Source organism: Chanodichthys erythropterus, chromosome 3 (assembly GCF_024489055.1).
Source record: "Chanodichthys erythropterus isolate Z2021 chromosome 3, ASM2448905v1, whole genome shotgun sequence".
Classification (NCBI taxonomy): Eukaryota; Metazoa; Chordata; class Actinopteri; order Cypriniformes; family Xenocyprididae; genus Chanodichthys; species Chanodichthys erythropterus.
The window spans coordinates 11198316-11219555 of NC_090223.1; the positions used below are offsets into that span (position 1 = coordinate 11198316).

General features: G+C 39.3%; 1 protein-coding gene across 1 annotated transcript; it reads right to left on the bottom strand.

Moving 5' to 3' along the window:
• Positions 1-8554: 8554 nt before the first annotated feature.
• Positions 8555-19616, bottom strand: LOC137003217 (zinc finger protein 235-like). The gene is made up of 4 exons (XM_067363288.1): positions 19544-19616; positions 9956-11291; positions 9853-9874; positions 8555-8662 (listed from the first exon to the last, which is right to left on the bottom strand). The coding sequence occupies exons 1-4, from the start codon at positions 19599-19601 to the stop codon at positions 8555-8557; spliced, it is 1524 nt and encodes a 507-aa protein (XP_067219389.1). The 5' UTR covers positions 19602-19616.
• Positions 19617-21240: the final 1624 nt, after the last annotated feature.

A 21240-nucleotide genomic window follows, 5' to 3' on the forward strand; every position in this document is an offset into this window, starting at 1 on the left:
AACAACTCAGAGAAGCGAGAATTTACACCAAGTTAGATTTGAGAAGTGCATATAACCTCATTAGAATCAAGGAAGGTGATGAATGGAAGACTGCATTCCTGACCACTAGGGGGCACTATGAGTACCAGGTTATGCCGTATGGGCTGGCCAATGCACCTGCTGTATTTCAGTCTTTCATTAATGCAATTTTCAGAGATGTCTTGAACAAATATGTAGTGGCCTACATCGATGATATCTTGATCTATTCCAAGTCTGAAGAGGAACACAAGGGTCATGTCCGAACTGTACTTACCAGGCTATTAGAGAACCAACTGTATGTCAAGGCAGAAAAATGTGAATTCCATGTCCAACGAACATCTTTCCTAGGCTACAACGTCAGCCATCAAGGGGTGGAAATGGATAAATCTAAGATCATGGCAGTCACCGAATGGCCCCAACCTACTTCGGTCAAGGAGCTTCAGCGATTCCTAGGATTTGCAAATTTCTACCGACGTTTCATACTTAACTACAGCATTAAAGCAGCACCTCTGATTTCCCTACTAAAAGGTAAACCGTCAAAGTTGAAATGGACTGATCATGCTACACAGGCATTCTCTAACCTCAAGAACAGCTTTACCACTGCACCAATCCTGAAACACCCAGATCCCAACTTACCATTCATAGTGGAAGTAGATGCCTCTGACTGCGGAATAGGTGCAGTGCTCTCACAACGCCATGGGCAACCAGGCAAGCTCTTTCCCTGTGCTTACTTTTCTAGAAAACTCACGGACGCTGAGCGTAACTACGATGTTGGAAACAAGGAGCTACTGGCTATGAAGGCAGCCATTGAAGAATGGAGACACTGGTTGGAGGGCTCCACTCACCCCTTTCAGGTAATCACTGATCACAAAAACCTTGAGTACATCAAGAGTGCTAAAAGATTAAATCCTCGCCAGGCTCGCTGGTCCTTGTTTTTTACCAGATTTCAATTCACCGTAACCTACCGTCCTGGTAGTAAAAATAGCAAGGCAGATGCTCTTTCCAGGAGACATGACCATCCACTGGCGGACCATCAACCTGAATCCATCCTACCACCGTCTATCATCATAGCACCAGTCACATGGGACTTGATGGAGGAAATTCAAAGGGAACAACGCAACGAACCCGCACCCCAGGGCTGTCCTGCTAACAAGCAATATGTTCCTTCCAGGCTACGACTACGAGTCATGCAGTGGGTCCATACGTCACTCTGTTCTGGGCATCCAGGTATCTCACGCACACTACATCTCACACAATTCATTCTGGTGGCCGTCTATGATTAAAGATGTAGCAACCTATGTCAAGTCATGTTCTGTATGTGCACAGTCGAAAACCCCAAAAGAACTACCATCTGGCTTACTACAACCCTTACCCATACCTCAGAGACCTTGGTCACACCTATCAGTAGACTTTGTTACCGACCTACCCCCGTCTGATGGATTTACCACAATCCTAGTAATTATTGACCGTTTCTCTAAGGCTTGTAGACTCATTCCTCTAAAAGGTCTCCCCACAGCTATGGACACTGCTCAAGCGATGTTTCACCACGTCTTCAGGATTTACGGTATCCCCGAAGACATTGTTACAGACCGAGGAACCCAGTTCACCTCCCAGGTATGGAAAGCATTCTGTAAGCAATTGGACATTAATGTCAGTTTGACTTCAGGTTACCATCCGGAATCGAACGGGCAAGTGGAGAGGCTGAATCAGGAGATTGGCAGATACCTCAGGACATACTGTGGACGTGAGCAGCATCGGTGGTCAGAATTTCTACCCTGGGCAGAGTATGCGCAAAACTCATTGAGGCACTCATCCACTGGTCTTACACCGTTCCAATGCGTGCTAGGATACCAACCCCCCATGTTCCCGTGGTCTGGAGAACCATCACTTGTACCTGCAGTCGATGACTGGATTCGCCGTAGTGAGAGAGTGTGGGACAGCGCTCATGTACGTCTGCAAAGAGCTGTCAGGAATCAGGAGATTCAAGCTAATCGACGACGACGCCCACACCCTCCCTACCAACCTGGACAAAGGGTCTGGCTCTCCACACGGGACCTCAAGTTACGGCTGCCCAGCAGGAAGCTCAGTCCACGGTACGTAGGCCCATTTAAAATCTTAAGACAGATTAATGCGGTCACTTATGAACTCGAGCTTCCTTTTAATTATCGCATCTCTCCCTCCTTCCATGCTTCTCTTCTGAAACCGTTCCACCCGGATGCTGACCCCAATGTCGAAAACCGGGAGCCACCTCCACCGCTGGACATTGATGGAACCCCGGCATATGCGGTAAGGGAGTTGTTGGACTCCAGACGGAGACGGGGTCAGCTCCAATACTTGGTGGTCTGGGAGGGATACGGACCAGAGGAGAGATCATGGGTAACGGCCCACGACATCCTGGATCCTTCATTAATTGAGGAATTTCATCGAGCCAGACCCGATCGTCCAGCACCACGACCACGGGGACGTCCTCGCAGAGCGCCAGGAGTCGCTCGTAGGGGGGGGGATTCTGTAACGCCACGCCAGCAGAGGGAGCCCTCGCCCGAATACTGACTGTGTGCCGCTCCCTCTGCTTCACCTGTCACTTCCTGTTTGTTGGACATTTAAGCATGGCATCCACCATTGTTACCTCGCGAAGTATTGCCAGCCTGTCTGCCTTACCGAGCGTTATTCCCATTGCCATTGTCTGCCTTCTTGTGTATGATCATTGCCTGTTCTTCCCGTTCTCTGTCTTTTGGATTGCCCTCTGTTCTGTTGCCTGGATTGGACTGCCTACCTGTGTATGTACCCCTGCCTGTTTAACGTTTCTGATTTACTGCTTGCTGTTCTGGATTTGTTTGCTGTGGATTTTATTAAAACACTGCACATGGATTCTAACGCCGCCTCAGCGTCCTTACACAATTCATCATGTGTTATAAGATCATTATGTTTGTAGCGTGATCCATTAAAATGTACAATATAGCCTATTTCAATTCAGACCTAAATATTATTACTATTACTCCACTAGGTCTGATCTATTAATAAATGTGTAAAGTTGCATAAAATGGAAATACTCAAAGTAGGCTAACTAGATGGATGAATGGTTGGATTCCACAACTGTTAAAATAAAACATATGACAATACAACATTTACTGTAGGAGCCATACAGTTTACTGGTGACTTAATTAAAAAAAAAAAAAAAAAACTGTTCTATTGCGCTTCTGATTTGGTAGTGAAATTCACCGATTTCGCATAAGATGTGAAGGATTCAATGGTCCAGTTAGTATTTTCGGCCCATAATGGCGGCCGCGCTACCGGAGCGCCATCTAGTGGCTGTTACCCAAAAGTATCAAAGTGTCGCCTCTTGGGATCTAAGCTCTTTGCTACAGTGGAAGGAAGCGGTGTCGCGGCGTCCATCTTTTTTTACAGTCCATGTCTTATAAATTATACAGTACATGTCTTATCACGTGGTGAAGGTACACTCAGATATGAATAAATAAATAATAATACACTTGCAAATAACTTGGTATTTACAATGAGTCTAAAATGCTAAATAATAGTTAAAATAGTTACAAAAGCTATTTACCAGCTAAGTGTCATGAGGAACACCCTCCTAACCAAGGCTGCTGATCACTTGCAGCACCAGAGCCAAAAACAACTGGACAACAATGAAAGAGAAGTAAAGGCAGAAGACTCAAACCAGAGGTATGATCACAAAGATCTAACTGAAGCCAACTTCTAAGAGGTGGGACTTTGACCAGAGTAAATTCCAGTGCACAATGCCCCTCCCTCTCTTTTTTTTCTTGCTTCTTGGATGACTGAAGAGACACCCTTTGCTACAGGCCTCTTCAGGCCAAGGCCTGTAGGCTTGCAGGCCTCAGCCTACAACTCAGCCATGTGCTCTTCTATGACAGAGAGAAAGAACTTTTTTTCCCCACTAAGAGTCAAATTAACAGCTTAAGTTGTTTCATAGTACTTCATCCAGAAGATACTGGCAACAACTTTGGACCAAATCATCAAGATTTCTCCTCAGCCTGCAGATCTGATGCTCCTCAGCCTAAAGGCATCTTGCAAGTATTGTACATTTGAACACTAAACAGCGATTTAGTATTGATTTGTAAAACTTACCTTTGTCAGCAAAGGTGTTTTATTACTGAGGAAACTGATGACTCTTTTTCCAGATTGTCTTTGACTTTTTCCTATAGCTCCATTTCCGGTTCAACCCTGTCATTGCTCATTCTTATCTACGTATGTGTTTGTGAGTTAGTTAATAACGATCGTGCACAATACATGTTTGGTTCTGACTCCGTCTGCTAATAAATTACCTCTTAAGTGATTTAGTTCCTGACTACATGCTCTGAGTAGTACAGTACAAGAATGTTGTTTTTTCATAACCTGGAAATTAACATTTCTTAGAATGAATAAACAATCAACACTGAGTGTTCACTGGACTAACAGGTCAATTGATTGTAATATTAATCTTAATGTAGCTACATCCAGTTAATCTGATTAACTGATTTACATATTCATAATTAATCATAATTAATAATCATAATGAGTTATGAGTAATTATTAATATTTCCCCTGTATGTTATTGCTTTAACATACATTGAAGAAGCCATTTAAATAATTTGACAGAATGATACATGTTGATTTCATAACTTAAAAGATATATATTTAAGTGGCAGTGGATTCCAGAATCCACCCCTTCAGATTGACATAATTTTCATGTTGGGGTGAACTATAACCTTTAATCAATTTCACATCTTGACTGAACTATATGTTCTACAGAAGTGCACATTACCAATTCACAATTGTCTTTTCACGACAGTTAATATCCCTCTAATGCACCAAGAGGCTATTTTGATTGGCACATATTGGTATATGGGACATTCTAACTTGAAGTCCAAAGGTGTACATTTACATTCAGTCATTTAGCAGATGCTTTTCTCCAAAGCAACTTACAAATGAGAATATTAGAATCAATAAAATCAACATGAGTACAACAGTATGTAAGTGTTGTGTGAAGTCACTGATTTGTCAGTAAAGTGCTCGTAGCAAGGAATCTTTTTTAATAAACAAATAGATGGAGAAAGATATTAGAAGTCAAAAAAAGAAGATTAAGATACATAAAAATTGCTACTAGTACTGGGTCAAGTGTTGACAAAAAAGATACTCAGCTGCTCAGGTCATTCCACCAGCCAGGAACAGACACAGAGAAGGTCAGTGAGAGTGATTTTGTGCCCCTTTGTGTTGGCACCACAAGGTGCTGTTCACTTGCAGAATGCAAGTTTCTGGAGAGCGCATAAGTCTGAAGTAGTGAGTTGAGGTATAGCAATGCAGAGCCAGTGGTTATTCTGTAGGTAAACATCAGAGCCTTGAATTGGATGTGAGCAGCTATTGGCAGCCAATGCAGACTGATGAAGAGAGGTGTGACATGCACTCTTTTCGGTGCATTAAAGACCAGTCTTGCTGCAGCATTCTGGATCAGTTGTAGAGGCTTGACAGTGCATGCTGGAAGGCCAGCCAAGAGAGCATTACAATAGTCCAGTCTGGGTAGAACAAGAGCTTGGACAAGAATTTGTGTGGAATGCTCCGATAGGAAGGGTCTAATCTTCCTGATGTTGTACAAGGCAAATCTGCAGGACCGGGCCATTGTAGCAACATGATCTGTGAAGCTTTAAAAATCAACCATCACCACTCCCAGGTTCCTCGATGTCCTGGATGCAGTAATGGTTGACGATCCAAGTTGAATTGAAAGGTTATGATGAAGTGTTGGGTTGGCACCGACCACAAGCAGTTTTTGCAAGGTTGAGTTAAAGGTGGTCCTTCATCCAGGCAGAAATGGCTGTCAGGCAGGCTGCGAAAACTGCAGAACCACCAGTGTTTTATTTTTGTTTTACTTGGTTTAGTGTCTGATTTTGTATCATAACACACAACACATTTAAAGTTAAAAAAAGGAACAAAATTAAGACTAAGTCATGCTTACCTATGTACCTCCTAAAAACATGTAAGGCTAAGACTCAAATCTCTGTCATTATAAACTGACCCTAAAACTGGAACTTTTAGCATTTCAGAAGATTACATTTGTCAAAGTCAAAGTCTGCTTTATTGTCAATTCTGCCATATATACAGTACATACTCACAGAGAATTTAAATTGCGTAACTCTCAGACCCCTGGTGCATACAGTTAACACTAAAAGTAGATATAACAATATAGTTAAATAGTTTAAATAAATATATATTAAAAAAAAAAAAAAAAAAAACAGATCTACATAGGACATTGAAAGAGAATAGGTAAAGTGCACATATAGTAGTAAACTGTGTAGTGCAATATGGGCTTATTCAGTCTGTTAAAGTGAAAAGAGCTAAGGGAAGAGTCTTTAAATCAGTGTCAGAAGAGGTAGTGTAGTGTTCAGACAATGTTGGATGAGGTAATGATCAGTCCAATGCTGCAAAGTGACTGGTGCGGGTCATAGTTTGTAAGGGGTGGTTAGAGTTCAGTGCTTTTCTGGTGAGACGGGTGCTGTAGATGTCTTGGAGGGAGGGGAGAGAGACACCAACGATCTTCTCAGCTGCTCTCACTATGCGTTGAAGTGACTTGCGGCAGGATGTGTTGCAGGCGCCATACCACACAGTGATGCAGCTAGTCAGAATGCTCTCGATAGTGCCTCTGTAGAAGGTGCACATGATGGGGGCCGGGGCTCTGGCTCTTCTCAGTTTGCGGAGGAAGTAGAGACGCTGCTGTGCTTTCTTGGCCAGTGCTGCAGTGTTGCTAGTCCAGGAGAGGTCCTCTGTGATGTGAACACAGAGGACCTCTCCTGGGGTCTAAGGAATAAGAAATGTATCTGTAAATTCGCTCTGGAGCATTGGTTCCCAACATTTTTTACGCCAAGGCCCAACTCCTCTCTGAACCAACACGGCACGGCCCACCTGCGCATCAATAATTGCAGAATCGTGCATGCCTAATGTACGACTGCTGTATGTCACTGTAATCGTCTTTACCTTCATTACTATCGTCATCCATCAAAACCTGACCCATATCTGTGTTTCTCTCGGTTTCCAGTTTTATTTTGTAGAAACCATAGAAACACCAAAGACGCTTTAATATATTACACGTTTCATTATACAAGGGAACAACTATTTGGTTACATTAATAAACTAAGTATTGTTATATACACTATATTGCCAAAAGTTTTGGGATGCCTACCTTTACATGCACTTTACATGAACTTTGATGACATCCCATTCTTAATCTGTAGGATTTAATATGGAGTTGGCCCACCCTTTGCAGCTATAACAGCCCCAACTCTTCTGGGAAGGCTTTCCACAACATTTAGGAGTGTTTTTATTGGATTTTTGACCATTCTTCTAGAAGCACATTTGTGAGGTCAGGCAGTGATGTTGGCAAGAAGGCCTGGCTCACAGTCTCCACTCTAATTCATCCCAAAGGTGTTCTGTCGGGTTGAGGTCAGGACTCTGTGCAGGCCATTCAAGTTGCTCCACACCAAACTCACTCATCTATGTCTTTATGGACCTTGCTTTGTGCACTGGTGCACAGTCATGTTGGAACAGGAAGGGGCAATCCCCAAACTGTTCCCACAAAGTTGGGAGCATGAAATTGTCCAAAGTGTCTTGGTATTAAGAGTTTCTTTCTTCATTAAGAGTTCCTTTCACTGGAACTAAGGGTCAAGCCCAATCCCTGAAAAACAACCCCACGCCATAATTCCCCTCCAACAAACTTTACACTTGGCACAATGCAGTCAGGCAAGTACCGTTCTACTGGCAACCGCCAAACCCAAACCCAGAGAAGCGTGATTTACACCACTGCATCCAACACTTGGTGATGTAAGGCTTGGATGCAGCTGCTTGGCCATGGAAACCCATTTCATGAAGCTCTCTACACACTGTTCTTGAGCTAATCTGAAGGACACACAAAGTTTGGAGGTCTGTAGCTATTAACTGCATTATTGTTACTTCCTTGAAATATGACCCATAGGAGTGTTTACTAAAGTGGCACCCCATCGACAACAGGACACTTTCATTTAAATGCATTGTTACCTTTTATCTGCATTCGGGTTTCACATAGCTCAACTGGCAGAGCATTGCTATATATAACAATATGCAATCATGCGATCATTTATTTTGTAAAAACTGTGTTTAAAGTTCATAGTAATTGTTCTGAAGCCTTATGGTGAGAATGAACATCAAACTGAAATGTATATATGATACTGGATATCAAGAGAAAAACTGCTAATAATTTAGACAGACAACAATCTCATACAATGTCAGTCATGTGTGCAGTGAAATATGATTTATTAGGCATTTAAAAGGTCTTTTTAAAAATTAAAACATGAAAAGCTCAAAAAGCAATCATAATAGACTACTTCATGGCTTTCAGAGCTAAAACATATTCCTGATTCAAGCAGAATCAACAGAAAATACAAATGAACAATAACTAATAATTTCCATCATAAAAGATAACTGAATGACACAAATCCATTAAGAAAATAAACACAAAATCCTGAAGATGAACTTTGGGTGATGTTTGTTTGTCAAATCACTCATTGACACAACCTCTTTGTTCTTCAGGATCGTGATGTTTCATCTGCAGGTTTTGGATCACTGGATCTCTCTTTCCTCTCCTTCCAGATGCTTTCTGGTTGTTCTGACAAAAACAAATTTCAATTTAATTTCCAACAGACATGATGTGAGATGAATAAGAAATATTTCAAACTCTGCATTAAGACTAATCACACATAAAAACAATAGTGACATTGATCACGTAACTCAAGATTGTCCAAATCATTCATAACACAAATCATATTTGCATATATTACTTATCAGGTTTTGTTGAAGTCACAGCAACATAACACACAAAACAAACTCATATTATCAACAACTAATTGATGAAATCGCTGCAGAAAAAGTGCACAAGCAAAGCTCCAAAAATGCTTCACTTTAAGCTCTTCAAATAAACTCATAAGCACACAGTTTAACACGGCTTGCCCTGGACGTCGTTCAGATTTATGTGTTGTTTACTCTGATGTGATATTCCTATTGTGAAACTCATGTTTAATGGTTATATTCTTATCTGTAAATGTTAGAAAGTCATGTGAGTATTTTGGTCAAATGCTTGTCCTGAGAGCGAGTGAGTCTCTGTTCAACTTTGCAGAACGAGCTCCAGCACCTCCAGCAGACAAAGAGCGATAACTCTGACTAAAACATTTTTAGACATTAAATGTAGGTTTAAATTCTACATGTAACACTTTGTACTAGGGAAATACGGCACCTAAAAGACTCGATTTATGCATTTTCCTCTTGTTTTTGTTCTTCTTGTTTTTTTTTTTAGTGCAACTTCGTAATCTACGAAATTAAGTTATTTAAGGATGATTTTGATATATTTCGTGTTGACACATGTCCATTAAAAAAGTGGACTTTGAAGTGTGGTGAACCATTTTTTTAACCGGTTTATTGAAACGAACTGACCAAAAGAACCAGTTCGTGGAAAAGAACCGAACTCCCCATCACTGATGCTGATTGGTTAGATGTTTGTTGTTGGTCTCAGCTGACTAACGTGCAAACAGTGTATTTGAAATGTTACTGAGTCCCCCTTTAAGAAGCAGATCAACTTTAAATTTAACAACCTAATTTTTATATGGCAAATTTTAAATATTCAACTCATATTTAATGTACTAATGTTATTCTATAGTTTCTTATTGAACTGACCGACAGCTTCAGTAATTATAAAAGCACTCTTGCTTTCTGAGTAATTCTTTGCAATTTGAAGAAATTTTTGTTTTTCATGAGTCTCCATGAGTTTTCATACTTAAATTTAAAAAGTGTCAAATGAAGCACCAGTGCCTTCAGCACACACCAGCTATACGTGGAGAGGAGAGACAGAGAGCCAACTAACACAGAAGAGACTTTGTTTCTCAGCACATAAAGATGAACTACTTACTGTGCTCTCAGACTGCGGTGATGTGGTTTCTCCTCTGCATGGATCTTCATGTGTATCTTCAGGTGACTTTTAAAAGAGAAACTCTTTTCACACTGATCACACGTGTGCGGCTTCTCTCTGCTGTGGATCCTCTCATGTCTTTTCAGATCTGTTAACTGCCTGCATCTCTTGTCACAGTGTGAACACTTATACGGTTTTTCTCCAGTGTGGATCCTCTCATGTGTTTTCAGATGTGCTGACTGACTGAATCTCTTGTCACAGTGTGAACACTTGTAAGGTTTTTCTTCAGTATGAACCCCCTCATGTGTTTTCAGATTTGCTAACTGATTGAATCTCTTGTCACAGTGTGAACACTTGTAAGGTTTTTCTCCAGTGTGAATTCTCTGGTGCACTTTTAAACTGATTTCATGAGTAAAAGTCTTCCCACACTCAAAGCACATATAAGCTTTTACACCAGTGTGTATTTTCTTATGTGTTTGTAAATTTTGCAGCAGTGAAAAACTCTTTCCACACACAGAACATGAATGTGGCTTCTCCTTTGTATGAACTGTCAGGTGTCTCTTCAGCTCTGATGCCCTAAGAAATGTTTTCCCACACTGATCACATGTGAACAACTTCTTTCCAGTGTGAACTCTCATGTGAACATTAAGGTTTGATGGCTGTCTGAAACTCTTCCCGCACTGATCACATGTGAATGGCTTCTCTCCGGTGTGGATTTTCATGTGTCCTTTAAGGTGTTCTGATCGGGTGAAACTCTTCCCACATTGATGGCATACATGTGGCCTCTCTCCAGTGTGGATCCTCATATGAACATTAAGATGATGTTTGTTTGTGAATCTCTTTTCACACTGATCACACATGAACGGCTTCTCTCCAGTGTGGATCCTCATGTGTCCTTTAAGGTGTGAAGATTGACTGAAACCTTTGCCACACTGATCACACTTGAACGGTTTCTCTCCAGTATGAACTCTCATGTGAGCATCAAGACTTTGTTTGTTTGTGAAATCGTTTCCACATTGACTACATACATATGGCTTCACTCCAGTGTGGATCTTCATGTGTTCCTTAAGATTTCCTTTTTGTGTGAAACTCTTTCCACATTGATCACATGTGAATGGATTCTCTCCAGTATGAACTCTCATGTGAACATCAAGACTCTGTTTGGTTGTGAAACTCTTTCCACACTGAGTGCAGGTTGTAGATTTCTTTGCTCTTCTTTTCTTTAAAAATGTCTTTTTAGTCTTTGAGCGCCTCAAAGGTTTTTCTCCAAGTTTGTCATGATGTTCCTCTTCCACTTCACTCAGTTCTTCACTCTTCTCGCTCTCTTCCATCAGGTCTGAAATGAAAGAACAAAAAAGTGAGCCTGATGTAGTAGCAGAAAGTAGACAATTGGCTTGTTCGACTTAATGCAGTGCCCTACAGACCGATCGGCGGCTGACTTGAAGCAGTGCATGCTGGTAATGTAACTGTGTGACTGTGACGTATGGCATCAAAGTACCGCGAGAGCGATTCGAGATCAGCCACCTGAGTCAGCCAGCGCAGTTTCTCAAGAGGAGCTGCATGAGCGCTGATGACGACACAGCTGTTTCATGATTGGCCGGATTCACCGCATGACAACGATCACGTGTGTTTCGTGTTGATTGTCACGGCTTTAGTTCCACTAATGCTCACAAATCTGTGTTTTTATAACAGTAAAATAAAACTGATAAAATACATAAACTCCACTACATTGGTATTTAAATAATACATGCTTATGTTGAACTTTATTCTTGTACAGACGCTGTAAGCAATACATAAACAGGAAGTGACATCGTCTAGGCTCTTTCTACAGCATGATGGGAGGAGAAGAAAATAATCTCAATCCATTGTCTCAGTTTTACACAAACTGTACAGTGTTCATCACATTCATCAACCCTCTTACCAAAATGTAACTATACATCAGCTTTTGCTAAAGTTTTGATTATAACCCTGTCAACCACTGTGGAAAGTTCATTCACTTCATACATTTTGGTGTTTACTGATTACTCCTAAAAATAACAATGTTATAATCTATAGTGAAAATTTAGAGGTGGGCGATATATCGTTTAGACAATAATATCCAAATTGTTGTCTGGACGATATGCAAAATTGGGATATCGAATATTTCATAATTTGTACAATCCGACCCCCCAAACATGAAAAGAGCTGAAGGAAGTTAAAGAGAAAACAAATAACGCACACTATAACCTTCTAAACAATTATATGTAGCGATTTTAATAATGTAGGGGTTCGTTTTACTGTATTTTGTGGGTTTTTTTTTTTTGTTCTTACCTGTGTGTTATGATGTTTCGGTTGAAGCAACAATCCAAAAACGTAAAGAGTAAAGCCGATGTACGATCAATAAAATAGCTGCTAGAAAAGGCAAAATATGCATTGTTTGTGGAAAACTGAAGTTTGAAGTTAAAAAGTTTTTCTTAAAAGTCTGTGGCGTCCTTAAGTGGTGAGCTTCGTGATTGCATCATTAGAAAATTGCGTTGTGTAATAATGAGTCCAAAAGATGGAATACATTTTCCCAAGAGATCCACCGGAATAGCCTCCGAACACGAACAGGGCTTCTTTTAACTTTTAGAAAAAACTTTTTTTAGTACAAACTAAAACATTTTTATTAATACGAGGAACTGCCCTTAATGCCTCAGTGCCCCTGATGTCTTACGTCATTACAGTGTGTATGTGTCTCATCAGTCACTTGCTATCTAGCTTTGAGCGCAACAACACAAAAATGAGCGAAGAAAGCGAAAATACACAGTCATCCCTAAAACCAGTGCCAGAAGAGCTAACAGCGAGACGTGGGTCAGCTTCTTTAGCCTGGAGATGATTTGGTTTTGACAAAAAAGATGAGCAACAAACGTCGCCCATCTGTAGAATTTGTCGCAAGCAGATCGCCGTAAAGCAGAGCGCCACAACCAACCTCTTCCATCATCTCCGTACCACGCACAAAACACAATTTGAAGAGTATGAAAGGCTTCATGCTGAACAAAACAGCACTGCTGCTACAAACACGGTACAAAAAAAAACAAAAAAAAAAAACAGACACAACAGACCTTGGCAGAAACATTCACAAAGAAAACACCATATGACAAAAAAAGCTAAAAGTGGAAAACGATTACAAACTCTGTAACAAATTTTATTGCAAGGTCTATGTTGCCAATTCAATCAGTCGAGAAGGATGGGTTTCAAGAAATGTTACAGACTTTAGATCCCAGATATAATCTGCCTTCAGGAGATATTTCAGTGAAACAGCTCTACCAAAACTGTACGAGTCTTGTCGACAAACGCTGTCCCATAAATTGCAGAAGGTCACCTATTATGCCACAACCTCCGATCTGTGGTCCAGCAGAACCTCGGAGCCGTACCTATCTCTGACAATACATTATGTCGATGAAGAATGGCAACTACAGAGCTTTTGCCTTCAGACATCTTACTTCCCAGAGGACCACACCGGTGAACTTATTGCTCAAGGTCTAAAAGATGCCCTGTCCTCATGGTCTTTGGAGGATGAACGTATGGTTTGCATGACCACTGACAGCGGGGCTAATGTGGCCAGTGCTCTGAAGAACAACAACTGGCAGCGACTTCCATGTTTTGGCCACAGACTTCACATTGCCATTGGTAAGTATTTAAATTTGAAATGGACTATAACCAATTATTGATATTTGAGTTAAATTTTATTGTTGTTGAGAGGTATAATTATATTATATTTATATAATTATTTTTATATTATATTATATTTATATATTTACAAAAACATGGTTTTAATCTCATAAATTGTCGTGTATTGATGTGTGCTAAGATAACATGCTACCTAGCCCTCAGATGCATCTGCCACCTAAGTTAGCTGTAATTTTTATATTTAAAAAAAAATAATAGCGATGTTTACTGAAATGTTTCTTTTTTGGTTTTCAGTTGATACAGTTTCAACTGTGAAGCGAGCACTTTGACAAAAGAAATTAGGGATTATAACAGTGTGAATTGCCATTATTGCCATATCTTCAAAAACTTTGAAGATATTTATAACTATTTTTTTCATTATGACAATAATTAATTCTACATTTACAATAAACTACCAGGTGTCAGCTTTCAAATGAGATCATACTTGTGCTTTTAGTACCAAGGGTTCATGAACTGTATCTGTTTTAGTTTGGGTATGCCATTTCTGTGGATTTTTCAAAAGTGGGTTTGAAGCTTAGAAGGTTAAAAATATAAAAGAGCAATAAAGACTTTATTGAATAATATTTTATTATTTTAAAAAAGTTAAGTGTTTTTGTTTTTCCCCTCGCAGAGCGGAGCATGCGAGATCCCCGCATTGACAGACCCTTAGGAGTCTGCAAAAAAGTTGTGGCAGCTTTTTCCAACAGCTGGAAAAAAAAGCTCTGGCAAAAGTACAAGAACAGATGAATCTTCCCCAACATGCACTCATAACAGAGTGCCCCACAAGGTGGGGCTCAAGGCAGCGGATGGTTGAAAGGATTTTGGAGCAGCACAAGGCCATACAACAAGTACTGTCTGAAGACAAAAAACACAGGCACCTGATTCCAACATGGCAAAAGCACTTGGTCCCTTGTTGGAGTTCACAGATGCTCTGTCCAGTGAGCAACAGGTCACAGTTTCTTACGTTACACCTGTTCTGTCCTTGTTCAACAACGATGTCCTGGCAGTTGAGTCGGATGATACAGACTTGACCAAAGACATCAAACGATCCATTCTGACATACCTGAACAGCAAATTTACAGGAGACAACGTGGTGGAGCTGCTAGGGATGGCATCTACACTTGACCCTCGATTCAAACGTCGCTACAATAAGGATGAGCAAATCCTGGCCATTGAGAGTGCGCTTAAAGCTAAGCTTATGGCCCTGGGAAATGAGGAGGACAAGCCGGCTGCAACAGAGGCGGCAGCATCTCATTCCACTACAGCAGTACCTGAGGAAGAAGGCACCAGTGACAATGAGACACTGCCTGCAAAAAATACAAAGAAATCTTTTGGAAGTTATTTTAAAAAAAGACAGCAAGCCAACAGGGTAGAGGAGTCTCTCCAAAGTGCAGTTGAAAAGGAAATGCAGAGCTACCTCATGATACCGGAGATAGACAGTGACACAGATCCATTAAGCTGGTGGAAAACTCAAGAGGTAAATTTCCCAAGAATTGAGAAATTAGCCAGGAAGTATCTGTGCATCCCTGCTTCAAGCAGCCCTTCAAGAGGGCATTCAGCACAGGTGGGAATGTAGTTACATGTCAGAGAGCTTCTCTGAAGCCAGAGGCTGTGGACAGGCTGGTGTTTTTGTCCCACAATATGAAGAAAATGTAAGTCAAAGAAACAGTTGGCTGCTTTAGTTTTTTGTGTGGAAGTTTATAATACTTGAAGTTTAAAAGTAAAAGGTTCAGATTTATATTTATATTATAGACATCTACATATTGGTCTTTATGTTCATATTATGTTACAGACAGTCCAGTATAACTAAACGTATTACCAGTGTTGATCAAAGTACATAATTTAATACTTGAGTAAAAGTACAACTAGTTAAGTTGGCTTGAAAAAGCCAACTTACTGATATTGTACTTAAGCTTATTATTATTATTCTTCTTAGACTAAATTTTAAATTGTATCTCCTCCTAGACTGTTCAAGCTACAACCACCAAACTCGGACTAGACATTCAGACTGTTCTGACTCGAGTTGCTATATCTTTTCAGACTGATCCGACTTACGGTTTTCCTAAAAATGCTGATTAAACCTGGAAAAAGCTCCCATTGACTTCCATTGAAATGCCTTGGCTGATCTGAACATTCCGTCCAACTGTCAAAATTCAAATTCAAACACACAGACTCAATTTAACTGCCATTCCTATTTCTAAGCCATTTAAACTCATTCAAACTCATTCAAACTCATTCTATCTATCTATCTATCTATCTATCTATCTATCTATCTATCTATCTATCTATCTATCTATCTATCAAACTAAATCTATCTATCTATCAAACTAAATCTATCTATCTATCTATCTATCTATCTATCAAACTTAATCTTAATCTATCTATCTATCTAACTCATTCAAACTCATCTATCTATCTATCTATCAAACTAAATCTATCTATCTATCTATCTATCTAACTAAATCTATCTATCTATCTATCAAACTTAATCTATCTATCTATCTATCAAACTTTATCTATCTATCTAACTCATTCAAACTCATCTATCTATCTATCTATCTATCTATATCAAACTTAATCTATCTATCTATCTAACTCATTCAAACTCATCTATCTATCTATCTATCTAACTCATTCAATCTATCTAACTCATTCAAACTCATCTATCTATCTATCTATCTATCTAACTCATTCAATCTATCTAACTCATTCAAACTCATCTATCTATCTATCTATCTATCTATCTATCTATCACTGGTAGCTGCCAAGTCACTCCCTAGCAACCAAACAGAGTACCCTAGCAACCATTTTGGAAAATCTATATCTCTGCATCAGAACATCGTACAGACATGGGGGTAGGTTTGTATTGTCAAGCAGCCTTTGGAGTATCATCATTGGAAGCTGCCAAGCCACTCCCTAGCAACCAAACAGAGTACCTAGCAACCATTTTGCAAAATCTATATCTCTGCATCAGAACATCGTAGAGACATGGGGGTTGGTTTATGTTGTCAAGCAGCCTTTGGAGTATCATCAATGGTAGCTGCCAAGCAACTCCCTAGCAACCAAACAGTACCCTAGCAACCGTTTTGCAAGATCTATATCTCGGCATCAGAACATCGTACAGACATGAGGGTTGTTTTATATTGTCAAGCAGCCTTTGGAGTATCATCATTGGTAGCCAACAAGCCACTCCCTAGCAACCAAACAAAGTACCCTAGCAACCGTTTTGCAAGATCTATATCTCTGCATCAGAACATCGTACAGACATGGGGGTTGGTTTATATTGTCAAGCAGCCTTTGGAGTATCATCATTGGTAGCTGCCAAGCAACTCCCTAGCAACCAAACAGTACCCTAGCAACCGTTTTGCAAGATCTATATCTCTGCATCAGAACATCGTACAGACATGGGGGTTGTTTTATATTGTCAAGCAGCCTTTGGAGTAGCATCACTGGTAGCTGCCAAGCCAGTGCCTAGCAACCAAACAGTACCCTAGCAACCGTATTTCAAGATCTATATCTCTGCATCAGAACATCGTACAGACATGGGGGTTGGTTTATATTGTCAAGTAGCCTTTGGAGTATCATCAGTGGTAGCTGCCAAGCCAGTCCCTAGCAACCAAACAGTACCCTAGCAACCGTTTTGCAAGATCTATATCTCGGCATCAGAACATCGTACAGACATGGGGGTTGGTTTATATTGTCAAGTAGCCTTTGGAGTATCATCACTGGTAGCTGCCAAGCCACTCCCTAGCAACCAAACAGTACCCTAGCAACCGAATTGCAAGATCTATATCTCTGAATCAGAACATCGTACAGACATGGGGGTAGGTTTGTATTGTCAAGCAGCCTTTGGAGTATCATCATTGGTAGCTGCCAAGTCACTCCCTAGCAACCAAACTGAGTACCCTAGCAACCATTTTGGAAAATCTGTATCTCTGCATCAGATCATCGTACAGACATGGGGGTTGGTTTGTATTGTCAAGCAGCCTTTGGAGTATCATCATTGGTTGCTGCCAAGTCACTCCCTAGCAACCAAACAGAGTACCCTAGCAACCATTTTGGAAAATCTATATCTCTGCGTCAGAACATCGTACAGACATGGGGTTTGGTTTGTATTGTCAAGCAGCCTTTGGAGTATCATCATTGGTTGCTGCCAAGCCACTCCCTAGCAACGAACAGAGTACCGTAGCAACCTTATTGCAAAATCTATATCTCTGCATCAGAACATCGTACAGACATGGGGGTTGGTTTGTATTGTCAAGCAGCTTTTGGTGTATCATCATTGGTAGCTGCCAAGCCACTCCCTAGCAACCAAACAGAGTACCCTAGCAACCATTTTGGAAAATCTATATCTCTGCATCAGAATATCGTACAGACATGGGGCTAGATTTGTATTGTCAAGCAGCCTTTGGAGTATGATCATTGGTAGCTGCCAAGCCAGTCCCTAGCAACCAAACAGTACCCTAGCAACCATTTTGCAAGATCTATATCTCTGCATCAGAACATCGTAGAGACATGGCGGTTGGCTCTTTTGACTCATGCTAGCAATCTGGACTTCCAACATGCTAGCAGTGAATAGCTACATGCTAATGGTGATTAGCTAAGTGCTAAACTGGGCTAAGAACATGCTAATAACTCTATAAAAACTCCATAATATCCATCTGTGACAACTATCTATCTATCTATCTATCTATCTATCTATCTATCTATCTATCTATCTATCTATCTATCGATCAGTCTGTTTACTTATCTAGCTATCTATCTAGCTTTTAAAACTACAATTCTAAAACAAACTATTTCAAACTGAAAAGGTTCAAACTACAAACTTTTAAAACTTCTTCAAACTTTCTGGCTATGCTTTTTCAAGCCAACTTAAAGTTTGTCTACAAACTTTTTTATCTAGTTCTACTTGCTGTAGAAAATACTTTCATGCTTTTTACTTTGGAACCTTTGGAAAAATGTAGGAGAGTAGAAAGTATTATATTAATCTTTCAAATATAGAGGCATAAAAGTAATCAGTTCTCAACAAAAAAAAATCTCAAGTAAATTTACTTTGTTACTGTTACTGACCACTTCTACAGTACTGCATGTTTACACTTACAGTTTACACTGGTGTTTACCAAAGAAGTGTTTTGTAATTTCAAAAGCATGTTTGCTTTATTGCACATTTTACCTGCAGAGCAGTGTCTGTGTTATGTATTTTGTTCCTTTTGTCTTTTTTTTATCCTCATCTTTTATAGTAATGTAATGTGCAAAAATGTTATATTGTGTTGTGTTCTAATGTTTACATTTTGCAAAACACAACTTTTTTTTAAAGAGGTAGTCACATTGTTGTTAGTCTATTACTAATAGAGTACTGTTTGCAAAACACAAAGTTAATTTATTACGTACATATATTGTACTGAAAAAGCACTGTTCTTGTATTAAAATAAATATTTAGTACAGTAACTTGGTTCATGTTTAAATCAATGTCTCATATCTTTATGTACTAGTAATTCTATACAATAATAGGTCAAATGCAGCAAGTCAAAAGACCAACTGGACCTTCTTTGCCAGTTTGCACACATTTTTTTGATGGATTGCAAAAATATCGTCTGAATATCGATATCGAGATATTGAAAAAAAAATATCAAGATATTAATTTTTATCAATATCTCCCACCCCTACTTAAATTCTGGTAACATTGCAAATTGTGAACCAGATATAAAACAAATGTAAAATAAAACAATTAAAATAATATTTAGATTAATCTGATGTTGACAATCATTATGAAAGTTTCTTGAACCCCCCATTACTGACCATACACTAATTTTGTTTATCTAAATCTGCTAAAGTGTTTTTTGAATCTTTCTAGCATGAATGTTGTTCAGCATCATGAATGAATGAAGAATAAACACCAACCTCTTTGTTCTTCAGTATCTTCAGTGTGTTTCATTCTGCAGGGTTCTGGATCACTCATGTTCTCACTGTCCTCTTTAATAAACTCAGTCTTTGCAGATTTCAGCTCTTCCTGATGCTCGTCTGATGGGAATATCCCAGCATTTATTGATGAACTGCTGTGGGAGGAGCTTCACTGATGATGTGATTGCAGTGGGAGGATCTGATCTGCCAAAATCAAACATTTTTTTATAATAATTGACACTTCTAAGCATTTATGCCCATCTCTCTATTCATTGTAAAGTAACTGATGCTAATAAATAATTATTATTGCTAATCCTAACATTATTCTGCTTCTTTGTGAAAATACAGGTAGATATCAAGAAAAACAGAAAAGAATATAAATAATGTAAATTCTTCCAAATATATACGTAACGGTAAGACAAAGTAAACAGTTAAAATTATAAACACAAAATACTGTAGTCATCAAATTCAAGACATCAAAATCCCCTCAGTCTGCTGAAAGCAATGAAATGAGCTTTAAGTGTCAATGTACAGCAGATCTGAAGACATCAGCATAATAAATGAGGTGAAAACAGGAACTATTGACATGAAATAAAGAGTGTTTTCAGCAGTTTCTCTGTTAATATTGATGATGCTCAGACTATCAACACTCATTCAACAAGACATTCAGATCATCTCATTTTATTCGGAGTGTTTGCTGTTAGAAACACATTATTTTAATCAGGATATATGCTAAAAGCCTAAACTGCTCTATTGAAAGACAATACTGTAATTCCTCACATTATAGCATAGATAAAACATTGATAACACCAAAACTAGGTCTGCATGACTCTGGGGGAAAAAGCTAACATGGCAATATTTTGATTATTTGCAATATATTGAAAACAGTTTGAATGGTTGTGGTCAATTTTAACGATTTGAAATTGGGTGGTCAACAATTTCAAAACAATTTGAATAGCTCTATTTGGAAAGAATTATTAATTCTAGGATGATTTTGTAGTATCATATCCTCCATCACTAGAGATTGTCATAAAGTTTTTTTGTTTTGTTTTTTTTTTTTGCCCACAGTAGTCACATGAACTGTTTTAAATATGTCTTTAGTAGATTTCTGAGCGATTTTGAAAGTGTTAATTATCTTTCTGTTAATCAGATTTCATCACAAATATCTAAACGAAGGTCTTACGGGTGTAGAACGACATGAGGTTGAGTAATTAATGACATAATTTTCATTTTGAGTGAATTAACCCATTACATTAGGTAATGTAATGGGTTAATTCACTCAAAAACAAAGTACAAAACACTAAAGTAGCAATTAACGTTACATATGTGAAAAATGATGACAAAAAAAAATAAAGTTTATAATAATAATAAAGATGAATAAAGTTTCTTACCTTCTCCTCTGAGAACTCCCGGTGGACTGACGACCGTTACAGCTCAAAATGACGCGCATGCGCAGTACTCCAAAAGCCCGTGAGCGCGAGAAGGTCTCTGCGGAACATAAAGGGGCGGTTCCCAACTTTGGGGTGTTGTCACACGGGAATAGGTGTTTTTCAACCTCTTTACCCGATTTGCTCAAATCGAGTGGGAGATTTCTGGAAAAACAGAGCCGTTAAATATGATCAAAATGCGATGCGATGCGATAAAATAGCTTCTATTCACTGCAAACGATACCATTAAAAATGTTAACGTTCCACTTA

Excerpts from the sequence above, each read along its gene's own strand:
- LOC137003217 (XM_067363288.1), bottom strand. The coding sequence starts at position 19,601 with ATGAGTGATCCAGAACCCTGCAGAATGAAACACACTGAAGATACTGAA. Across the intron at positions 9,875-9,955 it reads CACCGCAGTCTGAGAGCACA|CTGGTGTGTGCTGAAGGCAC; the intron begins GTAAGTAGTTCA and ends CTCCACGTATAG. Across the intron at positions 8,663-9,852 it reads GGTGTGTGCTGAAGGCACTG|AACAACCAGAAAGCATCTGG; the intron begins GTGCTTCATTTG and ends TGTTTTTGTCAG.